At 35.5% G+C, this 26963-nt stretch overlaps 1 protein-coding gene across 1 annotated transcript; it reads left to right on the top strand.

Moving 5' to 3' along the window:
• Positions 1-4690: 4690 nt before the first annotated feature.
• On the top strand, positions 4691-5335 carry LOC308433520 (high mobility group protein B1-like; the record flags this gene model as incomplete). The annotated part of the gene is made up of 1 exon (XM_080933609.1): positions 4691-5335. The coding sequence occupies one exon, from the start codon at positions 4691-4693 to the stop codon at positions 5333-5335; it is 645 nt and encodes a 214-aa protein (XP_080789735.1).
• Positions 5336-26963: the final 21628 nt, after the last annotated feature.

Below are 26963 nucleotides of genomic sequence, written 5' to 3'. Positions count from 1 at the left end.
ATTAAGACATAGCAGGGTCGAAAAAAAGAAATAAAGAAAGAAATTAAGGATTATCTAGAATTCAATGAAAATGAAAACACAACATACCCAAACCTATAGGATGCAATGAAAGCAGTACTAAGAGGAAAATTCATAGATCTTAGTGCTTACAAAAAGAAACTGGAGAGAGCATCCATCAGCAACTTGACAGCACAGCTGAAATCTCTAGAACAAAAGTAAGCAGATTCACTCAAGAGGAGTAGACAGCAAGAAATTATCAAACTTAGGGCAGAAATAGACCAAATAGAAACAAAAAGAAAAATCCAAAGTATCAACAAAACCAAGAACGGGTTCTTTGAAAAAATTAGTAAGATTGATAAACCCTTAACCAGACTAACCAGATGGCAAAGAGAGAGCATCCAAGTTAACAAAACCAGAAAGGAAAGCGGAGAAATAACAACTGAATCTGAGGAAATTCAAGAAATCATCAGATCCTACTACAAAAGCCTATATACTCAACAAATCTGGAAAACCTGGAGGAAATGAATGAATTCCTAGACAGATACAAGATACTAAAGTTAAATCAGGACCAGGTAAACCATCTAAATAATCCAATAACACCTAAAGAAATAGAGGCAGTCATCAAAATCCTCCCAACCAATAAAAGCCCAGGTCCAGATGGGTTCAGGGCAGAATTTTATCAGACATTTATTGATGACATAACACCAATACTCTCCAAACTATTCCGCAAAATAGAATTAAATGGAACACTACCTAACTCATTTTTTGGGGCTACAATAACCTTCGTTCCTAAACAACACAAAGACCCTACAAGGAAAGAGAACTTTAGACCAATCTCACTTATGAACATTGATGCAAAAATACTCAACAAAATCCTTGCAAATCGAATCCAAGAACACATCAAAATGATCATTCACCATGATCAAGTAGGCTTCATACCTGGCATGCAGGGATGGTTTAACATACGGAAATTCATCAATGTAATCCAGCATATAAACAAACTCAAAGAAAAAAAAACACATGGTCATCTCAATAGATGCTGAGAAAGCAATTGACACAATTCAACACCCCTTCATGTTAAAACTCTTGGAAAGAACAGGAATCCAAGGCCCATACCTAAATATAATAAAAGCAACATACAGCAAACCAATAGCCAATATCAAACTTAAAGGTGGGAAATTTGAAGCAATCCCACTAAAATCAGGGACTTGATAAGGCTGCCCACTCTCCCCCTACCTATTCAACATAATACTGAAAGTCCTGGCTCGAGCAATTAGACAGCAAAAGGAAAACAAAGGGATACAAATTGGAAAGGAAGAAGTAAAAACATCACTATTTGCAGATGACATGTTAGTGTACTTAAGCGACCCCACAACTTCCACCAGAGAACTCCTACAGCTGATAAACAAGTTCAGCAAAGTGGCTGGATACAAAATTAACTCAAACAAATCAGTAACCTTCCTCTACTCAAAGGACAAACATGTGGAGAAAGAAATTAGGGGAAAAGATACTCTTTACAATAGTCACAAAAACTATAAAATAACTTGGTGTGATTCTAACTAAGTAAGTAAAGGACCTGTATGACAAGAACTTCAGACCTGTAAAGAAGGAAATCGAGCCCTACGTATATGGTCACCTGATTTTTGACAAAGGAGCTGTAAACATTCAATGAAAAAAAGACAGCCAAGTCAACAAATGGTGTTTGTCCAACTGGCACTCAAAATGCAGAAGAATGAAAATTGACCCTTTCTTATCTCCTTGTACAAAGCTCAAGTACAAGTGGATCAAATATCTCCACATTAACCCAGTACACTGAAACTATTAGATGAGAAAGTAGGGAAAACCTTAGAATTCCTTGGCAAAGGAGAAAATTTCCTGAACAGAACACCAATAGCTCGAGCTTTAAGGTCAAAGATTGACAAACGGGACTTAATGAGATTGCGATGTTTCTGTAAGGCTAAAGACACTGTCAAGAAAACAAAACGGCAGCCATCAGAGTGGGGAAAGATCTTTACCAACCCCACATCAGATAGATGCCTAATACCCGAGACATATAAAGAACTCAAAAAGCTAGACACCAGAGAATCAAAAAACCCTATTAAAAATGGGGTACAGACTTAAACAAAAATTTTTCAATCGAGAAATATCGAATAGCTGAGAAACATCTAAGGAAGTACTCAACATCCTTAGCCATCAGCGAAATGCAAATTAAAACAGTCCTGAGATTCCACCTCACACCAGTCAGATTGGCCAAGATCCAAATCTCAGATGACAACAGATGCTGGCAAGCATGTGGAGAAAGAGGAACATTTCTCCACTCTTGGTATTGTTGTAAACTGATACAACCCACCCTGGAAATCAGTCTGTCAGTTCCTCAGAAAAATGGATATAGTACTAACTGAAGACTCAGTTATTCTACTGTTGGGCATTTACCCCAGAGACACTCCAACGTACAACAAAGTTACATGCACCACAATGTTCATTGCAGCTCTATTAATAATAACCAGAAGCTGGAAAGAACCCAGATGTACTTCAGTAGATGAATGGATACAAAAATTTTGGTACATTTACACAATGGAGTACTACTCAGCCATCAGAAACAATGGCTTAACGAAATTCTTAAGAAAATGGTTGCATCTAGAGAATATTATCCTGAGTGTGATAACCCAGTCACAAAAGAACAGACATAATATGCAGTCAATGATAACAGAATACTAAACCCAGAATGCTCTGAACACCCCAGAAACAACTCACAGACTGTGTAAAGTTCAAAAAAAAAAAGAGCATATATTTTAATTAAAATAGAACTTTATCAAATCCCACTTTCTTTCCTACAACTCCTCCCAGTTTCTCTCCTATCCCCTCAAATTAATACCCTCTTTTCCTATATTATACATATATATATATATATACATATATATATATATACATATATATATATATATATATATATATATGTGTGTGTGTGTGTGTGTGTGTGTATGTATATGTAACAACAAATACTTAATTGCAATCTTAAAAAATGTATTCGTAAAAAGAGGAAAAAAAATTCAAAAGGGCAAACAAAACATATACATGTATGGGAGTCTCCTCTTCAGGATGAAAGTTTGAACAGAGAATACAGAAAGAGGTAATGATGAAGAAAACACATTGTAAAATTATCTCATCTTCCCGTGGCTAGTGGCAGGACCATGCCCTGCTGTTAGTGGACAGGAGGCTCTACAATGCTGACTCCATCAGCATTTCTCATGGGTGAAACAGCCTTGGGACTTAGACCATTTGTGTGTATCTCATCCCTTAGTTCTTTCCTTCCTTGTCTGTGGAAACAAGAACAACCAATGAAAATAAAACAGAGCTGTCTACGAACTACTGCTTAGCAAGGAGGTATGACACTGTCACTTCTGCTTGGTGGAGACTGGCTGGCAGTCAGGGACTGAAAAGTTCATAAGGACAAGAGGACACATAAGTAGCCATGCTGGAAGATGCTGGCCAGTAGAAGCTGAAGGTGGCTGAGTCCAAGCAGGACATCCTGTGTAAATGGTTTAGGGAGCATCACTGGTTTTCTCTTGATTGGGGGCAAAAATCAGGCTAGATATTTGTTATTAATAAAATCATGGCTGTTTATCTGCAAAACAAATTTATAAATTAATATGACATCTTTCTAATTCAAACTGCAATAATAAAACTGTAATTAATTCTATGGAACTATAACTTTGTGAGCAATATTTCTTAATTAAAGTACACTTTAGAACTATATTTTATAAATGAATAAATACATCTCAAGATGATCTAATCTATAGAAATAATATTCTCTGTTCAATAAAAAATGGTTTTGATCTTTTCCTCTATATTGATAAAAATAAAAACTTGGAATTAAATGTGTATCATAATTGTAAAGGATGGTATTCTGACGGCTGGTTTCATGGAAAAATGAGTATTGTGTGTGTGTGTGTGTGTGTGTGTGTGTGTGTGTGTGTGTGTGTGTGTGTGTTTGTGCGCACGCGTGTATGTGCAGATGACACCATTTTCTGGCATCAATTGTGGGAGAGGTTTTTGGTCCAGCGAAGGCTCCTTTCCCCAGTGTAGGGAAATGCCAAGGCACTGAGGTGGGAGACGGTAGTTGGGAGAGTGAGGACCTTCATGGAGGCAATGGGAGAGAGAGGCACGATGGAATTTGGGGAAGAAGGATAACATCTGAAATGTAAATACAGAGAATATCCAATAAAAAGTCTTAATTCATCAAAGCATTGTTTTCTTTTAAGAACAAAAAAATTTTTTCAGAACCTTTTTATGAACCCCTTTGTTACTTTTTGAGGCCTTAGTTTACTATAATTATATCTTTTCAAGTTGCATATACACATCGAAGGCAGTTAACTCTTTAATTCAGGAATTAGTATCCTTCCTGCTCTATGGTCTTGTCTTTAATTATCCTTGTAGCCTTTAATCAGAATGCCTTAGCTACTTAGAGCAACTCTTTGTCTCCCTATATGAAATATAATCTTACAAAGTAACAATGAGACTATCATAATCTACATTGAATTTAGAGTAAGAAGTTTACTTTGAGGCTGCGTCTGGCTGGCGCTCTCACAGCCATTGCAGTCCATGAGCTCCATAGAGACAGCGCCGGGGCAAGCGAGAGCCGGACGGGCACTGGGCGACTCTGTGCCTCGTGGAGGAAAATCAACTAAACATGGGCAAAGGAGATCCTAAGAAGCCGAGAGTCAAAATGTTCTCAAATGCATTCTTTGTGCAAAACTGCCGGGAGGAGCACAGGAAGAAGCACCCGGATGCTTCTGTCAACTTCTCAGAGTTCTCCAAGAAGTGCTCATGGAGGTGGAAGACCATGTCTGATAAAGAAAAGGGGAAATTTGAAGATATGGCAAAGGCTGACAAGGCTCGTTATGAAAGAGAAATGAAAACCTACATCCCCCCAAAAGGGGAGACCAAAAAGAAGTTCAAGGACCCCAAAGCACCCAAGAGGCCTCCTTCGGCCTTCTTCTTGTTCTGTTCTGAATACCGCCCAAAAATCAAAGGTGAGCATCCTGGCTTATCCATTGGTGTTGTCGCAAAGATACTAGGGGAGATGTGGAACAACACTGCCGTGGATGAGAAGCAGCCCTATGAGAAGAAGGCCGCCAAGCTGAAGGAGAAGTATGAAAAGGATATTGCTGCCTACAGAGCTAAAGGAAAACCTGATGCAGCGAAAAAGGGGGTGGTCAAGGCTCAAAAGAGCAAGAAAGAGAAGGAAGAAGAAGATGATGAGGAGGATGAAGAGGATGAGGAAGAGGAGGAAGAAGAGGAAGATGAAGATAAAGAAGAAGATGATGATGAATAAGGTGGTTCTAGAGCAGTTTTTTTTCCTGTCTATAAAGCATTTAACCCCCCTGTACACAACTCACTCCTTTTAAAGAAAAAAATTGAAATGTAAAAAAAAAAAAGTTTACTTTGTAAATAGAATATGAGCATCATAACATAAATATAATGGAAATTTGTCTTTGATCGACATTGTCACTTTACTATTTATTTATTTATTTATTTACATCCTAAAATCTTCTCACAGTCCCTGTCTCCCTCTCACAAAGTCCCTCCTTTCATCTCCCCTTCAGTTCACCCCCTACCCTCCTGGCTATCCCCCACCCTGTTGGATCAATCTCTGTAGGATTAGGCATATCCCCTTCCAGTGAGGGATTACAAGGCAGCCCTCCACTACATATGTGACTAAGACATGAGTCTAGCCTGTGGATGCTCTTTGTTAGTGGCTCAGACCCTGGAACTCCCAGGAGTCCACTCTGTTGATACTGTTGCTCTTTCTATCACTTTCAGGGCCTTAAACCCATACTTCTCTCAACTCTTCCATAAATGTCTGTGGCCTCTTTCCAGTGATTGGCTGTGAGTAGCTCTGTCCTACGTTTCTGCAAGCACAACAGAGTGTCATTAATAGAGTCCAGGACTGGTAAGTGCCCTTGGGATAGGTCTTAACTTGGTCATGATAATGGTTAGCCTTCCTTCTGTCACTACCCTATTTCTGTCCCTGCATTTCTTTCACACATACACATTTCCATTTGAAAGCCTTGTGGATGGGTTGATGTTCTTATCCCTCCACTGCAGGACCTGCCTGGCTACAAGAGAAGGCCCCTCAAAGTTCTATGTCACCACTGTTAGGCATCTCTGCTAAAGTCACCTGCTGGACTCCTGGGAGCCTCCCAAATCCTAGGTGTCAGGCTCTGCCTAGAGCATAACGCTATGCAACCCCAATACCAGAGTAGCAGATTACCATCCATTCTACGGGCCTCTCTCATGTCTCTTCTCTACCTGATCCTGCCTGTCTGCCCCATTTCTCTCCCATTCTCAATCTTAGTCTTTCCTGTGACCATTTTGTTTTACCTCCTAAGTGAGATTCAAGTAATCTCACAGGGATATTATTTCTTGTTTGACATCTTTGGATCTGTGGGGAATATCATGGATGTTCTGAAATTACTGACTAATATCTACTTATCATTGAACACATACCATGCGTGTCTGGGACTGGTTTACCTCACTCAGAATATTTTCTAGTTTCACTTCTTTATTTTTTTGGAAGCTTAATAATGTCCCGGTTTTAATACCTGGATTGTATTTTCTTATGTAAATTAACCACATTTTCTCTACCCATTCTTCAGTTGAGGGAAATGTGAGTTGTTTCCAGTTTCTGGGTATTATGAATAAGGCTCCTATGAATATAGTGGAGTATTTATCCTTGTTATATGACAGAGACTCTGTTGGTTATATGCCCACTAGTGCTAAATCTGTGCTTCAGGTAGAGATATTTCCATTTTCTTAAACATCACCATATTGATTTCCTGAGTGGTTGTACAAGTTTGCACTTTCAACAACAGTGGAGGAATGTTTCTCTTCCTCTACATCTCACCAGCATGTACTGTCACTTGAGGGTTTTTTTTTTTTTTTTTTTTTTAATCTAAGCTATTATGAATGATACAAGGTAGAATCTCAGAGTCTCTGTGACTTTCATCTCACTGATGAGGAAGAATGCTGAACATTTCTTTATTTGCTTCTTGCCTATGTGAGATTCCTCAGTTGAGAATTCTTTTGTTAGCTCTGTACCCCATTTGTTTAGAGTAGAAATATTTATTATTGTTCATTTTTTAAATTTTTATTGGATATTCTCTGTATTTACATTTCAAATGTTATCCCTTTTCACCCCACTCCCATCCTTCCACCCACCCCCACCTCCATGAAGGTGTTCCCACTCCCAACTACCTTTTCTATCCCAGTGTCTTGGCATTCCCCTATACTGCGAAAACAAGCCTTCACTGGACCAACAGACTCATCCAATTGATGCAGGACAATGCTATCCTCTGCTACATATGCAACTGAAGCCATGGGTCTGTCCATGTGTGCTCATTGGTTGGTGTTTTAGTCCCTGGGAGCTGTGGAGTGTTTGGTTGGTTGATAATGTTGTTCTTCTCACGGTGTTGCAGACCCTTTCAGTTTCTTCAGTCCTTTCTCTAGCTCCTTCATCAGGGCCCCTGTGTTCAGTCTGATGGTTAGCTGCAAGCATCCTCATCTGTATCAGCATGAGCTCTGGCAAAGCCTCGGAAAGGACATTTCTATCTTGGCATCAGCAATAGTGAGAAGGTTTGGTGGCTGCATATAGGATGGATTCCCAAGTGAAGCAGTCTCTGGATGATATTTTCTCCAATTCATGCTCCTCTATTTGTCCATTATTTCCTCCCATGATTATTTTCTTCTCCCTTCTAAGAAAGACTGAGGTATCCATATTCTGGCCTTCCCTCTTTTTGAGCTTCATAAGAACTGTGAATTCATCCTCGGGTATCCCAAGTTTTTTAGTCTAGTATTTGCTTATCAGTGAGTGCATACCATATGTGTTATTTTGTGTTTGAATTACCTAACTCAGGATGATAGCTTCTAGTTCTATCCATTTGCCTAAAAATTTCATGAAGTCCTTGTTTTTAATAGTTGAGTAGTACTCCATTGTGTAAATGTACTACCATTTATGTATCCATTCCTTTGTTGAAAGACATCTGGGTTCTTTCCAGCTTCTAGCTATTATAAATAAGACTGTTACGCACCTGGTGGAGCATATGTCCTTGTTCTATATTGGAGCATGCTTTGGGTACATGCCCAGGAATGGTAAAGCTGTGTCCTCAGGTAGTACTATATCCAATTTTAGGAGAAACTGTCCCACTGATTTCCAGAGTGATTTGTACCCCATTTTAATTAATTTTTTTGAATTATTGGAATCTAACTTCTTAATATATATCTGGCTCTCAGTTAGATATAGGGTCAATGGAAAAAAGACTTAAATACATTTGTATAGGAGACAAATTCCTGAACAGAATGCCAGTAGCTCAGTCGTTAAGATCTAGTATTTATAAATGGGACTTTGAGAAACTATAAAAGCTTCTGTTAGGCAAAGGTAGGACAAACAGCAGCCTACAGATTGACAAAATATTTCCATAATTTCAAGAGCTACATCACTGTGTCATAATGCGAAATGCTTTTAATAATTTGTACATTTATCTCTTTTTTAAAAATAAAGTTGTTGAAAAAGGAATTAAATGAATGGCCATAATCCATAATAAAACCCACTTTTGAATTTCACAAATGGGATCCTGTACTAAGGACTCAACTTCAATAATAAGAGACCTTGTGGTAGAGCAAAAACACGATCTTTGTCCTACTCTTGAAATAGAGATCCTTGAGTCCTGAGCTGATTTTTTCTGAAATTCATTGCCTTACAAAATGCAATGTTAACCATGCTATTCTAATAACTTGTAAATGGCTACCAAAATGGTGAGTTAACATTTCAAATGACAAGTCTATGTAGAAAATTCACAATATATTTATTTTTACTTTCATAAAGAATGAAAATTCTATTTAAAAAAATAAATAGAAGAAATTAATTATTAGAAATACCTCTTTTTTATACTTTTTGTAGTAACAATAACCAAGATCAGTGAGAACTTTTGACAAGAGAAGACTATTCATTTTTTTCTTGAATTACATTAGGCAGATTGGGTTCACCCTCTCTTCACAATTGATATGAATATGAATTGTCAGAGGCCTTTTTAACACTGTTTCAGGAAAGGGGTTCCATATATTGCACCAATGGGATTTGCATATCGTTGACAGATGCAGCCTATCAATTAAGTAAAATTATATCGTTGTGGTAAAAACATGCCAGTTACATAAAATACAGCAGTCAATGTTTTAAACGAAAAGAAAAGAGCAAACACTATACCTGACTAAATATAGTCCATGCTGGTATAATATGCATTTGTTGACTTTTATTTTAGTTTTGAATATGGGCTTTCTAAAAGAAAGAAAGAAACTAATTTAATGCAGCCATTATGAAATAAATGTTCTTAAATCTCACTTTGAAAGGGGCTCCCAATAAAAGGAGTTTAAGTATTAGCAAGAAACCACTTGGAATACAAAAAGACCTATATACTTGTCTTGACTATTTTGCTAACAATACTTTAAGTGAATGGTAGACTATTTTCCTATTTTTCTGATTGTTACAAGAAAAGATTTCAAAAGCTATAGATAATCACTGTAGGGTTTAACTCCCTTGATTAGTTTTTCAGAGTATTTGATATGCCCCATGTGAATTTGAAGCATAATGTGTCCAGCTGACAGAATTATAATTCCCGTTCCTTAGCCCTCAGTGTCTGTCTTTCTCCATTTTCTTTTTCCCTGAATTAAAAGCGGCTGTGCTGGTGTATAGTTCCTCTTTAGAAAGCAGCGCTCCCTTAATGTGCATCTTTTAGTATGCCTTTTCTTCTTTACAAATGGCTCCTCTTCTTTTACTTGCTTGCTTTTCCTGTGGCAGCTTCCTCCCCACCTCTATCTTTACATGAGTCTTAATTTTAAATTTGGCTATTGTTTGGTTTTTTTTTTTTTTTCTTTTCTTTTCAGTCTTTTCATTCTCTTTATCTACCTTTTATTTTTTATGTTTTTTTTTTTTTTCTTTTTTGTTTTGGAAAACGTTGAAAATGTAAACTCAGTAGAGGGATCATTAGTATTCATTTTTGGTGTTTTGTTGTCCTCCCTGTTTAACTTAGTTTTCTGATAAAAGTATAGAATGCTTCATGAAAAAAAATAAGGTTTCCAAATATCCTATGAACAGCCCATTATAGTAGTAACAGTTTAGCAAATTTATTTCCTCCAATTGTTTATTAAGCAGATGCATCTTTTCCCCCTGAGGTGACATAGCTACCTTTATTTTTATAATGTTTTTACTAAGATAAAATCAGTATTACTGTTTGCAATTCCTTTTGTATTTTCAAGTATCACATCAGAGAACACTGATTTTGATTTTCAATGTGGTTAAGTAACTGTTAAAAAAAATGAGTGAGCCTTTTTATAACTAAAGCTTGTTTTAAGTGTTTTATTTCTTTAATGCATCTAATTTTTATTATATTCTCTTCTTTTAAGCATTTTAACATTAAAGTTGTTAAACTGTGTTGATAAACAGGCTACAAACGTTGGGGGTAAATCTTCTGTTTTTAGACTTGGACCCAGGAGGATGACACTTCTGAAAATCAAGAGTTCTATGTGGCCCTAACTAACTACTGACAGCCAAGCCAGGCTGCAGAACAACTCAGGCTTGAAGAATAATAATGAACTTATAGGAATATGTTACTATGCAGTTGGTGGGCCCAGCATATCAATGGATGAGAAGGAAGGGTGGGCCGGAAAAGCCTAAGAAGGAGAGGAAGTGAGAACAATGAAGTGAGCCAGTGGAAGAAGAAGAAGAGAAGGTGCTAGAAGTCAACAGGGCAGTGGATGTAAATATTTTCTGCACATAAATATAGGTTGTTATGGATATTTGCTATTTTCATTAATGTGGTGACTTAATTGAGTTCAAAATGGGGATGCCTCCGTCCTTCTTAGATGGGAGAACAAAATAATCACAGGAGGAAATACAAGTTCAAATAGAGGAACAGGGATTGCAGAAAAAGATCATTCAGATCTCCCCCATATGTAGCCTCTAAACCCAAGCACTATTGCTGATGCCAAGAAGTACTTACTGGCAGAAACCAGCTAGAGATGACTCCTCAGGGGCTCTGCCAGTGTCATACAAATAAAACTGAGCATGCTTGCAGCTAACCATCTAACTGAACATGAAGGTGCTAAAGAAAGGACTGAAGGAGCTGAAATCCATTTGCAACCTCTTGGGAAGAACAATATCAACCAACCAAACACTCCACAACTTCCATGGACTAAAAACAACCACTGAGTAGACATTGAGAGAAACCTATGGCTCCAATTGCATATGTACCTGAAGATATCAGTGTCTGGCATCAATGTGAGAAGAGGCCTTTTGTTCAGGGAGGGCAGGCTCTTCCAATGTAGGGGAAATGCCAAGGGTAGTGAGGGTGATTAGGAACTAGTGCACCTTTGTGAAGACAAGTGGAGGGGGAGGGGAATGGGAACGGTGTGGGGAAAGGGGATAACATAATATTTCAAATGTAAATACAGAAAGTACTTACGAAAGAAAGAAAGAAAGAAAGGAAGGAAGAAAGAAAGAAAGACAGAAAGAAACAGAGAGAGAGAGAGAGAGAGTAGTAGCTGGACACAGAAAGGCAGAAGTTTGTATGCCAGGCATGGTAACAACCTGCCAAAGGAAAGTGAATGAACACAGCATGCTGGGATGATCGTGGACCACCCAGGTCAGAAGCAGCCAGGGTGGTGTAGAGAGGACCACCTTCCTGAGTCAAAGGAAGCCAAGCAGGGCTCAGAGAGAACGTGTGGGCAGCATGGAGCCCCTGAGATAAAGATTCCCTGAAGTGCCATGTGGTCCTAATGGTGTGGCTGGGATAAAAGAAACCACATTTGGATTTACCATAACATGCAAGGGTATGCCCATAACTGTTAATGAAAATAGCTAGAATAAAATCAAGTAAGAATCAATAAATCACAGAATATATATATATATATAATAGCCTTGAATATTTTATAAAGTGATATAACTTTTAAACAATAAAGTATCAACATTTAGTAGGATTTAAATATTTTGAAAATATTATTTCCTTTGATCGCAGCATCTTCTTAGAATATTTTTTAAAAAACTGCATCTAATTTTTAAGAAGTCTTTGATCAACCATGGCTCTCTGACAGTAAGGTATGCTGTGTGATGATGGGAGGAATCTGTCAGAGTAACAAATCACTCGCTAATTTGACTTTCTGTCCACTCCATAAGAGAGATCCATATCTGACCCTGCTTGGGTGACAACAACCCTGAGAATAGATTACAGAGGGACCTTGGAAAAATAAACAAAAATACACTCCTGCCCTAAACAAATTGGAAACTTTTAAAACAAATGTAGCAATGAAATAACCCTTAAAAACAATCTGCCAGGCTTTCCTCAGACTTAGAAATACTCCATCATGCCTGAGATGAAAACAAACATAGGAGCCCACACTGGAAAAATAAAAAGACTTTGGAACCCAGAAATGGGATGTCTCCATCCAAATCTTCCCCTATGTTCTCTGGGAACTATACAGAAGTCTACAAAACCCAAGGCAGAAGACTGAATTAGCTCAAGTAAATGGCAGACAACAGTGTCTTCCAGGCACAAGAGGACTGATGTGCATCTGAACTTACACAGATTATAGCGGCCAGCACATGGATGTACAGGTCCGAACCTTGATATGATGTTGAGTAATTAATATAATTTCTAATTGCATAATAATAACGCACAGACAAACAGGTTATAACATATGTGTAAATACATTTTATGGGACTCAAGAGAAGAGGTTGAGTGTATCCTAGACATAAATGTTTCCAAAAATGTCTAGTAAGTGATGAATTACAGAAAACAAATGTTTGAAATAAAAAAAGGAGATGTTCATGTGCTAATGGATTCTATCACCCTGCAAACTATTTTTCCATTTTATTTCTGTTGAGCCATGAGCTATGCTACACAGGGTTTTCTGAACAGCTTTGCAGTGCCCCTGCCTCCTTATTGGGAAGGAGTACCACTGAGTGTTTCTCTCTTTGTGAGTTTTGCTCTCAGCTTGAACTCTGTGAACTCCTGAAAGGCTGCTCTTTTCCAACACCACCAGTACACTTGTAAAGAGGCTGCATGTTCTTTCCTCCCTATGCAGCCAGTCATGTCCTCAAGCTGTCTCCCTACAAACACAATGTCACAGTGGTAATCTCTCATGAGCCTACTCCCTAATTCCATTTGAGCCATGTAGATTTTAAGAAAAATTCTGAAGACCATCACTGAAAAAAAAATCCCCTGAAATTCAATGATATAAATGTACCTCAGCCAGTTAAAATGGGCATTTCTTGCATTTTAACTATAATGGGGATATGACAGATGTGTTAATTAAAACACTGACGCATGCTTGTTTACTGAACTTCTAAGAGGACTTAAACACTTCCAGTTTAAGTCCTCTTAACCAGTGGTAATACAGACACATTGGAAAAGGTACTGGCTAAGCTATAAAAGATCACACCCATCATGTAAACTCAGGCAGTGCTGAGGCAGGCAGGTTATAAGTTCTGCCTTCTGGGCTTCCTAATGAGACCACTTTGCATAGCTAAAATGGATCATAGAGGCTGGAGAGTTGGCTCCATGCTGGTAGGAGCACTTGCTCTCTCTACAGGACCTGCACTCGATTCCAAGCATGGGAATGGTGGCTCATGGTGGCACATTTGTGATGTACTGAAGTGCATGGGGGCAAACCATCTATACATATAAAATGCATCTAAAAACAATTTCTAATAAAATACTAAGTTACAGATAAGATTTAGTCAGAAAATAGTAAGTCAAATGTAGAAGAAAGACAAAATCAAGACTAAACCAAATAATAGTATCCACAGAATAGAACATTAAATTGTCATTCTAAGGTGACTTTTTTAATCTCTTTTTTTCTTACAACTTTATTTTTAAAAAAGAGAGGTACATGTACAGATTTTTAAAAGCATTTTGGCATATCACTATATGAATATATTTTTGTTAGTACTTTTTTAGAGGTTTGATAGCATACATTGAATTACAACTAGTTACTATAAGCATAAAGTACATGTAGGACAGAATGTAACATGGAGACAGTCAGAGTTCTCTTGGTGTGTATAGATTAAATATAATGATCTTTGAATACCAAAAATTGCCACAAGGCTATATTTTTAATCTCTTATTTAATTTTTGAGATATATATATATATATATATATATATATATATATATATATATATATATATAATATCTTAATCATAGACTTTTTTATTTCCTCTCATTCCCACCCATTCACTCAACATCATGTTTTTCTGTCACATAAAAGAAAACATTTAACAAAACCAAAACCAACCCTAAGAAAGAATCACAAAACAAAATGAAATAAAAACACAAAATTTGATTTGTGTTTCTAAATATTCCTGACCATGGGGTCGTCTGTGTAGTGTGGTTGATATATCAAGTGTCACACCATTAAGGGAAACCAATTTTTCTGTTTAGCAACGTTCAACTCCATTTCTCCCTGTTAGGAAAATGCAAAATTTGTCTAGAACTCGTTTGGTCTATGGTGTGCTGTCAGTCTCTGAGTACATATGTGCACAAGCCTTACTATGTCTGGAAAACACAGTTTCTTTGGAGTACTTCAGCACCTCTGCTTCTTACAACCTTTCTGTCTTCTCTTCTGCAGATGCCTGAGGTCAAAGGGGAGATGTGAGAAGGATTAGGTATTTAGGGCAGAGTGCTCTTCTTACTGTAATCTTTTCAGATTATTCACTTGCTGATACTCATGGTAGTTACCATACTCCTGAATCAGGGTTGAGAAAAGAAACTATTTCATTGTTGTTTATACGTGGCTTTCACACTACCTTCTGTCGAGCTAGTCCTCATTTTCCTACCCCTATACCCCTCCATTTAAAAACCTCTCCATTTCTTTACTTTTGTGTTACTTTTTATCTGTTATGCTCTCTTCATTAACACATCAGATCTTTTTCTAACTCTCTTAGTGCTTCACATAAAACACATAAAACAAAATATCTGTAGCTATAGTGCACATAGGAGAGAAGATGCGACATTTGTCTTTCTGGGCCAGGTTACCCCAATGAGTGTAGTTTGTCCCTTTCTATCCATTTACCAACAAATATCATCATTTAATTTATTATTACAGAAAAGTAATATTATACTGTCTATATGTATCACCGAATTTTCTGCCAAATGAATTGCTAGCAAGGACTTTTCTCCATTCTCTGAGCTCCTAGTTCCATAAGATGCTAGTGGCGAATTGATGGTATTTCTTGCACTACCAGAATGTTATTCAGAAATATTTTACTTTTGTTTACGAGTTTTATGTTATTTTATTTATTCACTTTGCATCCAGACTGCAGCTTCCCCATTTCTACCCCTCCAGTCTCACCCTCACACTCCTTCTTCATTGTGCCCTTTTCTTTTCTTCAGAGAACCTCTCCCACCAGGCACCTACACTTTCAGAGGCATCAAGTGGAAGGAGGACCAAGTGTATCCTCTCCTACAGAGTCCAAACAAGGGGGAAGAGACCCAAAGGCAGGTTATCAGACATTTTTAGGTCCTTGACCTATTTGAAGTCAGTCGCATTTGTGTATGGTGAGAGTTGAAATCTACTTTCATTGTTTTGTGTAAGTATCTATATTTCTTGTCTCACCATGTCTACTTAAAAATGTTCTTTCCTCTACTTAATAGATTTGTATTGGGCAGGCTTGTTAAAAAATCCAGATGACTGTCATTTCATCGAATCATAGCTGCTTCAGCAACTGTATTTCATTTATCTTTATAAGTTTGTGTCAATAACATCATGTTTTTTTATTACCATAGCTCTGTGGTACAATTTGAAACCAACTTGCTAACAATGAAACAAATACACCAAATGGCATTCACTTATCCATAAAATTTACAAAATATGAAAGAAAATCTGATAGAAAAACAAAAGAAGTCAACTTAAGTAGAAAGTAATTGTTTCAAAAGAAAGGGAATGGTATCTATTATACTTTCAGGAGCATTTCCAGTTCTTGAATTTTATTTCATCCATTTATGTCCACATAAAATATAAGCCATAAATCATTTTCCTATACATGTTGAGCCTTGTGTTCTGTCTTAATATGTGGTAAATTTTAAAGAAGCTTCCTAGTTTTCTGTGAAGATTAAGAATTATTTGCTTTTTAGGTGTAATACTTTTCAGGTGTCAGTTATATTAATTAATCAACAATATCAGTAAGGAATGTGAGGAGAAAGTATTACAGAGGTGTGATGGGTGGGTGGGAGAAAATTAAGACTAGAATAGTTTTAAAATATATTATTGAAATCTGCTATTCTAACATCACTGTAAAAATACCATAAGAGAAAAAACATTACTGGAATGAAGATCTCCCACATAGCTGTGAAGAAGATGTTCCATTCTTAAGAGTAAGTTCTCAGAAAAATGACTACCTTCAGAATAGCATGACTCCTTTGAGATGATGTTGGGAAGAATTCATCGATCCATAAGATGATAAAATCTATTGTCTTTTATATTGCTAATGTAAAAGAATTGATCTTAAAGTAGGTTTTTCTCAAGATATCACACTCATGGGTAGCAGGATATGAAGAAATAAAACAGGAACTATTGCTTATTGGTATGACTAGCTTTTAGTGAACAGAAATACTGTGTAGGAAGTCATCATGACCTGTGAATCTTTCAAATAACAATAACATATTGCTTCACAACATAGGTCATTTGGGGAAATTGTATCATGAAGGTAATGGGAGTAGAAATTTATAATTTCATACCTAGCTAATCTATTACTTATCTTACCATATTTTGGTGGTTTCTAAAAATTAAAGCATTAGTCCATTATGACTTAATATTAAAACAAAATATATTTAAATTTGTTTCCAATGTTGTGCTTTTTCAATTAATAACCATGGAAGCAAATTTATAAGCTCTTTTCTAAAAAATAGAAAGTAAAGGCTAACATTAAAAGTACCTATCCCTTTACTTGTATAATAGGCAGGTGATTGTCTGCGTGTGTGTGTGTGTGTGTTTGTGTGTGTGTGTGTGTGTTTGTGTGTGTGTGTGTGCATGTGTATGACAGATACATAAGAGACAGAAAGAAGAGGTATATAATCAGTAAATTAGTTATTCACTGAATATTATACATAGTTATGGCATTTTCTTCAGATCACATTTGGAGTAGTTTCATAAGTTATGATTTTCTGGAAATATATATTAACTCTAAATACTTCAGACTCTTTCAAGGAAATATTTGGATCTTCAGAGTCTCAGAAGTTTCATCATCAGACATTGTTTCAATTTTTTTTTTTGTTTCTAACTAACCTATTATTTTATTAGCACTAGTGTAAAAATTATGACAAGCTCTGTTTCTTAAATGAATGCAGTTGTTCTTCCTACAGTTCTCGAGAAAAAGTAGTTTATAATTAGTTTCCCTGGTCAAAAAAATAGGTATAATCAAAACTGAGTCTTCAGTCTTCTTTGGGCAAGTATATGTGTCTTAGGAAGAAGAGACAAAGAATGTCAGTAACAGAGCTTGGAGAAGGTTACCTTGAAATACTGACATCTTGATATTTCAGAAATTTTGTAACCATGAGCATAGAACACCAATTGCTAACTGCCTAGGTTGGTACCCTTAATGTTTCATCCTGATTAGAGGAGTGGTCTATGAAATATCAATATCTCCTGCAGAGCTCCTGACTGAGGAATGCTTCTTGAGGAGAGTCATTCCCTTCAATGCTTTAGCCACTGGGGTCTTGTTAGAAATGATTTTAGGGGTATTAAGTTGGATAATAGAGTATAGTAAGGTTGAATATAATCATAGTATTTTGCATAGGCTTCTGAAACTTTCAAAAAAAAAAAAAACAACAAAAGATCCAAGCAAATTTTATTAAGGTTATTTCCTTAAAGAAGACTTATTTGAAGTTTTAAAATGTGATTTAAAACAAGAGAAAAGCAATAAACACTTTTTTTAGAGAAATTAGTTTTCAAAATTAACTTTTACATATTCAGATAAACTCTATAGTGACCACAATAGCAAACTAATATAAATGATTTAGATTACAAAAAAATATGCATTTTTAACATTATAAAATGTGTTAATCAATATGCTAATATATTTACTGTTGAGTACATAACATATCTAAACGTGTAATTAGAATAACTTTGAATGTTTTCTTCTTTATAATTTGTCATGGTTATTCTAAATCTTTTATTTTTCACTATGTACATACATCAGCATATCTATGCATGTTTGTACAGAATAAAAATTCATAGTAACAGAAATCATTTGTTTTTAATTCATTTTTTAGCATTTCTGTGGCTTTTAATTAAATTATGCTCATGGGAATATTGAGATAGCAATTGTTCTCAAAATCTAAAACTTGTTGGAATTAAACTAGATGAAAGAAACAATGGCATTTGAGCAAAATAATATAGGTTAAAAATTTGGTTGTGACCACTTTCACAAAACACTATGGATTAATTTGGACTTTCACATCATAAACTTTATATCCAAGTAGAGGAATTCATTGTGTTGCAGGTTAGGCAACATTAAATTTTAAAATACCACCATGATTTTATCCTATGAGTATTTCAGAAACTTTTATATTTTAGCCTAGTTGCATATTTAATGGGCTATACTCCACTAGGCAGCAGTAGCATTATGAAGCTGCTGAATAATTGAGGTCTATGGGAGTGACATATAGGAATGTTATTAGGATTTTTCATTTTTTATTATAGTCAATTAAACACTGATATGCTAATAGCTTCAGAGATTATGCATTTATCTGCTTAAGAGATCAGGCAGCAAAAAAGGAAAAAAATGTGATGCGTATTCTAAGCTATTGGGCATCGAAACACAGTCAGAAGTTCCAATAGCAACTTCACTTGGGAAATTACACTAACTCTGTCACAAGAGGGACAAATGGTTTGTTGTTGTCACTGATCCCATAAAACGTCATTTACAGATACAACATCTAAGCTATTGCTCCTAGTAAATCTGCACTGTTCTGATGCTGTGTGTCCCTTTCGGTGAAATATATGCATGTAATTTCAAGACCAAATGTAAGGCTCTTAATTTCCACACCCCAGATCTGTAATCAGTCTGTAAAGCCAATGAATCAGTGCTATGCGATGTGCTAGTGGGTCAGTTAACCACTGAAATATATGTTGAAAGTTTATAAAAACAATTAACCTTTGTTCATCAGAAATTACCCATGAGGTCACATTTTGCTGTGGCTATCTTGAAATATTATCCTTTCTGGCTATCTTGAAATTAACTCCAAGTGATTTAGGTGTTTAAATCTTACATTCTGTTTTGTTGCCTGCATTGCTTTTTTTTTTTTTTTTTTAATTTTTCTCTTTGATAATTTCCTGATCAGTCTGAACACTACACTCATATATCGCTTCAGTGTTATCCCATATAGAAAGAAATAGTTCTTAAATGTTTTAAATATCATTTATCAAAATTCTGGCAGCTTACCATTATTTTGTGTTTAATTATTCTGAGACAAAAGCACTGGCTCTTGTTAGCTAAGTAGCTGAAGATGACTTTGAAATTCTAACCCTATTTTCTCTTTCTCCCTGTTTGTGTTGTTACGGGCTTGGGACATTATTCTCAAGGTTATGCAGAACTAAACATATAACCCATGCATTATGAGTGATAGACACACACTGTACCACATGACCTACATCCCAAGACATTTAATATTTTGTCTCACTTGTATGCCAGGCTGTGCTGAACACATTGAAGGTAGACTTCTTTATTTTCCTAATGACCAACCCCACAAATATATTTAATATAGTGATTGAACCCATGTTTCCATTAATACTAAACATTCTACCATCAAGAAATATTACAAGCTTTTTGTGCTTATTCAAAAGAAAAGAATAGAAAAGAAAAACACTTAGGATATTATTCTTCTAAATGGCCAAAGCAGATCTTTTAATTAGATATTTTCCTTTGGTATTCTCTCCAGTAGCCAGAATGTCAAGATTGGGATGTTAGGTAGGCTCCCTATCACAACGTAGATGGCCATAGTTCTCCTCAACTTTACTTCTACTCCCAAACCCATAATTTTACCCTAAGCTTTTTGTAGTGAACATTGTTAAGTTTTTACTTCATAGATACAAAGGTTACTGAAAAGAAACTGTGATGTAGTGAGTATACAAAGCAGATTTTATAATAGGATCAAGATTAGTATCTAAGAGTCCCATGAACATATATATATATATATATATATATATATATATATATATATATATATATATATATATATATACATATATATAAATCAGTCATAAGAAGCTAAGGCAAGTTATCTCAAAATAGTTTTGTATGCGAGTATTTAATTCATAAACATCAGGATAAGTGGCTAACAAAATCTATGTTTTCTTGAGGATACAACCTAGTTTTATTTGTTAAATCACATTTTAGCTGCTTCTATTGTAATGAGTTCAATGATAGATTACAGTAAATTTGCAATTACAGGTTTCCACCTTTAAAAAATAGAAGCATATCATTTATTTTCTTATTCAAGAAATTAATTCATATAATTAATTTCTTATTCTTATTATATTCTCTCTCTCTCTCTCTCTCTCTCTCTCTGTGTGTGTGTGTGTGTGTGTGTGTGTGTGTGTGTGTGTGAGTGTGTGTGTGTGTGTGTGTTTGTGTGTATGAGTTTTCCTCTAATGATGTAAGTATAATAATTGTACCTGCTTTCAAATTTGCTTTTTCTGTATCTTGATTTTTTTATTTTAAATCTTGTTCACATTTTTTCATTGCCCGCTATGCATTTTCTAAAACTTTCTCCTCTATCATTGTAGACTTGAGTGACACCATTAAACAGAATTCATGCCAGACTGAAGATCAGTAGTAAAAGCTGAAAAATCATACTTCTTTATACAAGGTACATTCATTACTTTCTCCACAGCTTTCACAAAATATCTCAAACTTCAATTGTAAAAAAAATGTATGTCTGTATTGGATTTCAATATTTAAATATTAGTCTACCACCATGGGCAGATGAAAGAAAAAGCAATGTTTAAGGAGAGTCTTAAATGTATTCCTTATCGATACAGTCTGGGTTCTGGAAAGTTTGTTCATAGTAACATAACAAGTAGCTTGTGTGGCATTTAATAATATTTCATTTTTGTCAATTCAAAATACAATAATGTACAGTGTATTTTATACATTATGTCAGACAGGTGTGTATATATTTATGTAAGGGTAATAATCTATTCCATAGATTTCCATTAAAATGCTTATATCTGAAAACAACAATTTCAACATTTCTGTATACTTTGCATATTTTACTACATTTGTCCCTGGGTTAGACTAAGAGCTATGAAACCCAGCTGAAGTATGACCCAGCGTCATTGTTTGTTCTGACCTTTTATCAACAGTTTTTACTTCTATTAGTTACTTTTTTTCCCATGATGACAAAGTACCTGAACCAGTGAACTTCATGGAAAAGAGGCATATGGTGGCTTACAGTTTATGATACACAGTCCATCTTAGAAAGAAAGTCATGGTTGCTGGATTAGATTCTATGTCGACAGCAGCCTTTAATATAACTTGACAATAGGTTCATTGATAGGGATATTAAGATGGCACCAGAAACTAGACCTGAATGTTTTCCTCAAAGATTACATGTCATGTTCTGTATCTAAAGTTAAGGCCAAGTTCCCAAAGGTCTTAATAGCCCTCAATCCCATTAGCAGATCAAGGTCCTAGAGACTCAATAAGAAAATAATATTATGGGTAAGATAATTTGGTTTCAAACTACATCGTGCTTTTATTTTTTTCAAGTTAGTTTTGATTAATGATATTTCAGTTCAACCCCTGTGGGCATGTGGCTGTGCAACTACTTTTGTCAGCCCTACTGGTACTGAGATTACAAGACTTCCTAGCTATGCTAAGCCAATCATCATTTTCTTGACACTTCATAATGGAGCGTAATAGTTGCCTCAGATATTCTAATTAATATTTTTATTACTTATCTTACTCATACATACAAAGCATGTCATTAGGATAAGTTCACTCATACATGTATTTTGAGAAGAATCACCTCTTCTATGGTCTATTATGATACCCCATCCATCACTCAACTTACTTTCTAGTACTTGGTTAGCAACAACCTATCTGTACTTTCCTGTTTATTCCCCTTTAAATTCCACATATGAGATGGTAGTGCAGCTTAATTCAAAAAACACGATTATCTCTAATTCTATCAATTTTTCTGCAAACAAGATAATTTTGTTCTTTTTCATGATGAACAAAACATTAGTGTGTGTGTGTGTGTGTGTGTGTGTGTGTGTGTGTGTGTTATGATTCTTTTCCCTTCATACTCTGAAAGATACCTAGAATTATTTTATAGTCTGGGTAGTGTTAATACGGTCATAATAAACAATAAAGAAATCTGTACATGAGTAGATTTCACTGCAATGCTTTTGGGTGTTATTGGAAGAATTATAACTTCATTTCATAACAATTCTACTTTTGAAAAGAAACATGTGTCAGGATCATTGTAGATGGTCAAATGTAAGGTCTTTCAACATTATATAATGATTAACTTTTCTTATATCTATTTTGTATTGTTTTTTGACAGTAAATATCTAAAAAGTGTTGACAATATCAAAGTAGGTTGCTTGAGTGTCTGTATTTCTGTTAATCTGATGTGTGTCTGAATGTGTGTGTGTGTGCATGTGTGTGTGTGTGTGTGTGTGTGTGTGTGTGTATGTATGTCTGTGTACTTTTATATTTTTGAGTGTCATACATTTTGGAAAATATCCTGAGGAATGTAATATAATTTTTTTTATAATTTATAATTAAAATTGCATCCACATATTAAAAGTGTATTATATTTTAGAATAATACATTATATTGTTTTTTCTTATCCATAACAGATCTTTAATCACATTTCATTCTGTCTTTTATTATTTGACATAATTTAAAATACTAATTTTGTATTTTTTTTCTCAGTGATTCTTTGAAGTTTTTATTTTTTTTCTTTTACCTAGTGTGTTTCTTTCTTCTTGGTTCATTATTCAAAGTTCCCCAAAAATACATATAAGTAAATACAGGATATTCAAAATAGGACTTGATTAACTAGGTAACAAGTTATATTAATACAGTGAGACTGGAACATTACCTCTAGGTTTCATAATATTCATAATGTGAAATTACTAAGGTTTACAGATAGTCATCTAATCGTTATTATGCATTTCTGGATGTTTCAGAAAAGGCAGGAAGAAGTGAAGTGTTATAGCCCTTGCTCATCACTTACACCATTCCTCAAGGAGCAAGTCCCTGGAACTGCCTTTCTTAAGTAAAATGATCTAACATTCAATTACTTCCAGCTACTAGATGTTCTTTGTACATTTGATAATCTTGATATTGGGAATTAGATATGAAAACTATGGTGAGTTTGACATTAGTTATGAACCATAAAAATAGAGAATTGCTTGCCTTTAACAACCAGATCGTTTGCACTGAATCTCAAACTGCGTGATGGGAAAATTTGTTTAGTAAACTTTAGTTGCAGTTAGGCATTATTAAAACAGAGTTGTAAATAAAAATATGCATTTTAAAAGAATATATAAGTTATTAAATAGTATTAGCCTACAAACACTGATAATTTTACTTGAATGTCCCTCTGTCCTAATATTAGCTACTGCCTACTAGGATACAAGCATCCTCAAGGAATACTTTCTACAGGCTTTATACTGACATATGTGGAATAGTAACATTGAAGCCTGAAATAAAGAATTCTCTAGGACTCTCTTTATACCCCAGTTAATTGTGTTATGCTTGATGGTGAACTGACATATGTGCCAAAGTCAGTTACAGTCCAGAAATGTAATTAAAATCTATAAATGAAAACATGGGATGAAATAGCATCTACAAAAATAGTACTCTTGCAAACAGAAGTCTTCTCTCTTAACATTTATGATCCATGTTATTTTGAGGATTTCATTTCCGTTTAGGTAGGGGTCATGTCTTGCTTTATCTGAAGTTAGCTCCACCCAAATTCTTAATATACCCTTTCCATTTATAGAGGTCATGTGCAAATATGGTGACCTTTGAAGTGTAAGAAAATTCCAGTCCTCAGTTTTAAATGAGGGTATTTTTCCTTGAGATGCTCATATGAATTTTTTCTCTGCTTTGAATATTTGCTTTGAGATATATTTATATTTTTTTGCCATCCACTAGAATGTAAAACTGCATTTCTATTATAGACTTGTATTACTTAAGAGTAACACCTGAGAATTTTTGTGAGAAATGTAGTTGCGTGTAGATATGAATACATTCCTAGAAATTGCATTAATGTTAGCAAGTGAAAAGAAAGATCTTTGTGCTAATAGTAGAAAAAGAAAATTATTAGTAAGAGAAAATTTTAGAGGTCCCTAGGGAAAACATTAGTTGGTGAGCCTTTCCAGTACTGAAAATTGTTGCAATTCAGTAATTACTATAATGCAAAGTTGTTACCCAATATTTCTATGGACTCACATTATTTATATATAATTTTATTATGTATTTCTTAAGATAGTAATATGAAATATCCATTATGCTTGCCTAGCATTTGCATATCAGAGCATGATCTTCACACAATAGCTATCATTCTAAGTCGTTTTTATTTTTTTTACACATTCCTAAGTATGTTTGTATGCTATGAAGCCTGAATCTACTACTGATCTTAAGAAGCACTCATTATTTCTAAAATATGCATTTTTAAGTTCCCATGTGCACTTTAACAGGTACATTCAAGGATATAAATGAATAGCCTTATGCAAATGGAGTATTTCTTATTAGCACTCATTTGTTGGAATGGATACATTTTCATACAACTCTTAGAACAATCCAATATGTACCTGTTCATACATTAGCACATGTCCATGTCCGTATATGTTGTTCCCAATTAATATGAAAATGAGATTTGTACAATCTGTGCTTCTGTTCTGGGGTTTCTCTACTATCAATGGTACTAATGCAAAGAACAGAGCCAACCAGGCACAAATACAAACATTTTCTCCCAAGTTCCATTCTTGTTTATCAAACGTTCAATTTCCCTTTTGTTTCACTTCATTTGATTCCATTAGGCATCAGATGTGGCAGCCTGGGGAAGATTGCCCGTGGTTCTTCCCTGTGGCTGCTTAGGTGTGATGGATAAAACAGGAACAGCAATGGCAGACACAAAATAAAACAGTGGAGAACAAGGCAAACTAAAACTCATTCCATTTAAGTTTTGCTTTTCTGGCTTGTTGTTGCTATTTCCATGCGAAATATCCCCCAAAGCTACATTTTCTCAGGATGCTAATACATAAGACTGCTATGGTCGGACAAACTCTGGCCCAAAGATAATCATCAAGAGAACTTAGAGAAGGAATGGGAGCCGCAGAGATTTTCAACAGAAGAATTGCATTTAGAGGTCACTGTCTAAATGGTTATTTGCGTCTGCATGCTATAAAATTTATGTAATTTGGGGAAAATACAGGAATAAAAATGAAAATTATCGATCTTAAATAATCATACGTATTTCTGATTTCGTCAAAGAGAAGGTAATTGGTGGACATAGTGGTTATCACACTTTTTTTCATGACCTGATGTTAGAATTTCTTTTTTTCTTGTAGAAAAATACGCTTTGCAATAAAAATTAAATTTTACATATTTGATTCATATAATCCATGCTTTTTATCTACATTCAATATTCTCTGCATTTACATTTCAGTTGTTTTCCCCCAATCGCATTCCCCCTCCCACTACCATTGCTTTATTGAGGTTGCTCCTTCTCCAAGCCACCCTTTCTCATCTTCAGCACCTTGGTCTTCCCCTACACTGGAAAAAAGAGCCTTCCCTGTATCAAAGTCCTCTCCTACTACTGATGCCAGACAATGCCATCCTTTGATACATATGCACCTGGAGCAATGGGTCTCTCAGTGTGAACTCGTTGGTTGATGTTTTAGTCCCTGGGAGCTGTGATGGGTTTGGTTAGTTAATCATTTTGTTCTTCCCATTGAGTTGTATACCCTTTCAGTTCTTTCTCTAGCTCCTTAATTGGGAAGCTAATGTTCAGTCTGATGGTTATCTACAAGCATCCTCCTCTGTATCAGTATGGCTCTGTCAGAGCCTGTGAAAAGGTGTCATATCAGTTTCTTGTCAGTAAGCATTACTTGGCATCAGCAATAGTTCTTGGGTTTAGTGGTAGCATATAGGTGGATCTCCCGGTGAGGGGTGAGGCATTCTCTGGATGATCTTTTTTCCATTCCCCGATTATCTATTTGTTCCTTTATTTCCTCCAATAAACATTTTATTCTTTCTTCTAAGGACTGAGGCATCCTCCTTCTGGTCTTTCCTCTCTTTGATCTTTATAAGTCCGGTGGATGGTTTCTAGAGTATTCAGTGCTTTTGGGGATAGTATCTGCTTGTGAGTGAGTATATACCTTGAGTGTTCATTCGTGACTACTTTACCTCACACAGGATGATAGCTTCATGTTCTATTCATTTGGCTAGAGATTTCATACAGTTCTTGTTTTCAATAGCTGAGAAGTAATCCATTATATAAATGTACCACACTTTCTGTATCCATTCCTCTGTTGATGAACATATTGGTTCCTTCCAGGTTCTGGTTATTATAAATAAGGTGGCTCTGAAGAGGGTACAGCATGTGTCCTTGTTAGATGTTAGAGATTCTTTAGGGATTATCCCCAGGAGTAGTATAGCTGGGACCTCCAGTAGTACTATGTTCAGTTTTCTGAGGAACTGATTTTAGTGAGATTGCTTCAAGTTTCTCGCCATTAAGTTTGATGTTGGCTGTTGGTTTGCTGTATATTGCTTTTATTATGTTTAGGTATGGACCTTGGATTCCTGTTCTTTCCAGGACTTTTAACATGAAGGGGTGTTGGATTTTGTCAAATGCTTTCTCAGCATCTAGTGAGATGACCATGTGATTTTGA

This window comes from Micromys minutus, assembly GCF_963924665.1.
Source record: "Micromys minutus genome assembly, chromosome: 20".
Lineage (NCBI taxonomy): Eukaryota > Metazoa > Chordata > Mammalia > Rodentia > Muridae > Micromys > Micromys minutus.
Note: the sequence above shows the minus strand (reverse complement) of the source record. Positions and strands in the feature narration are given on the sequence as shown.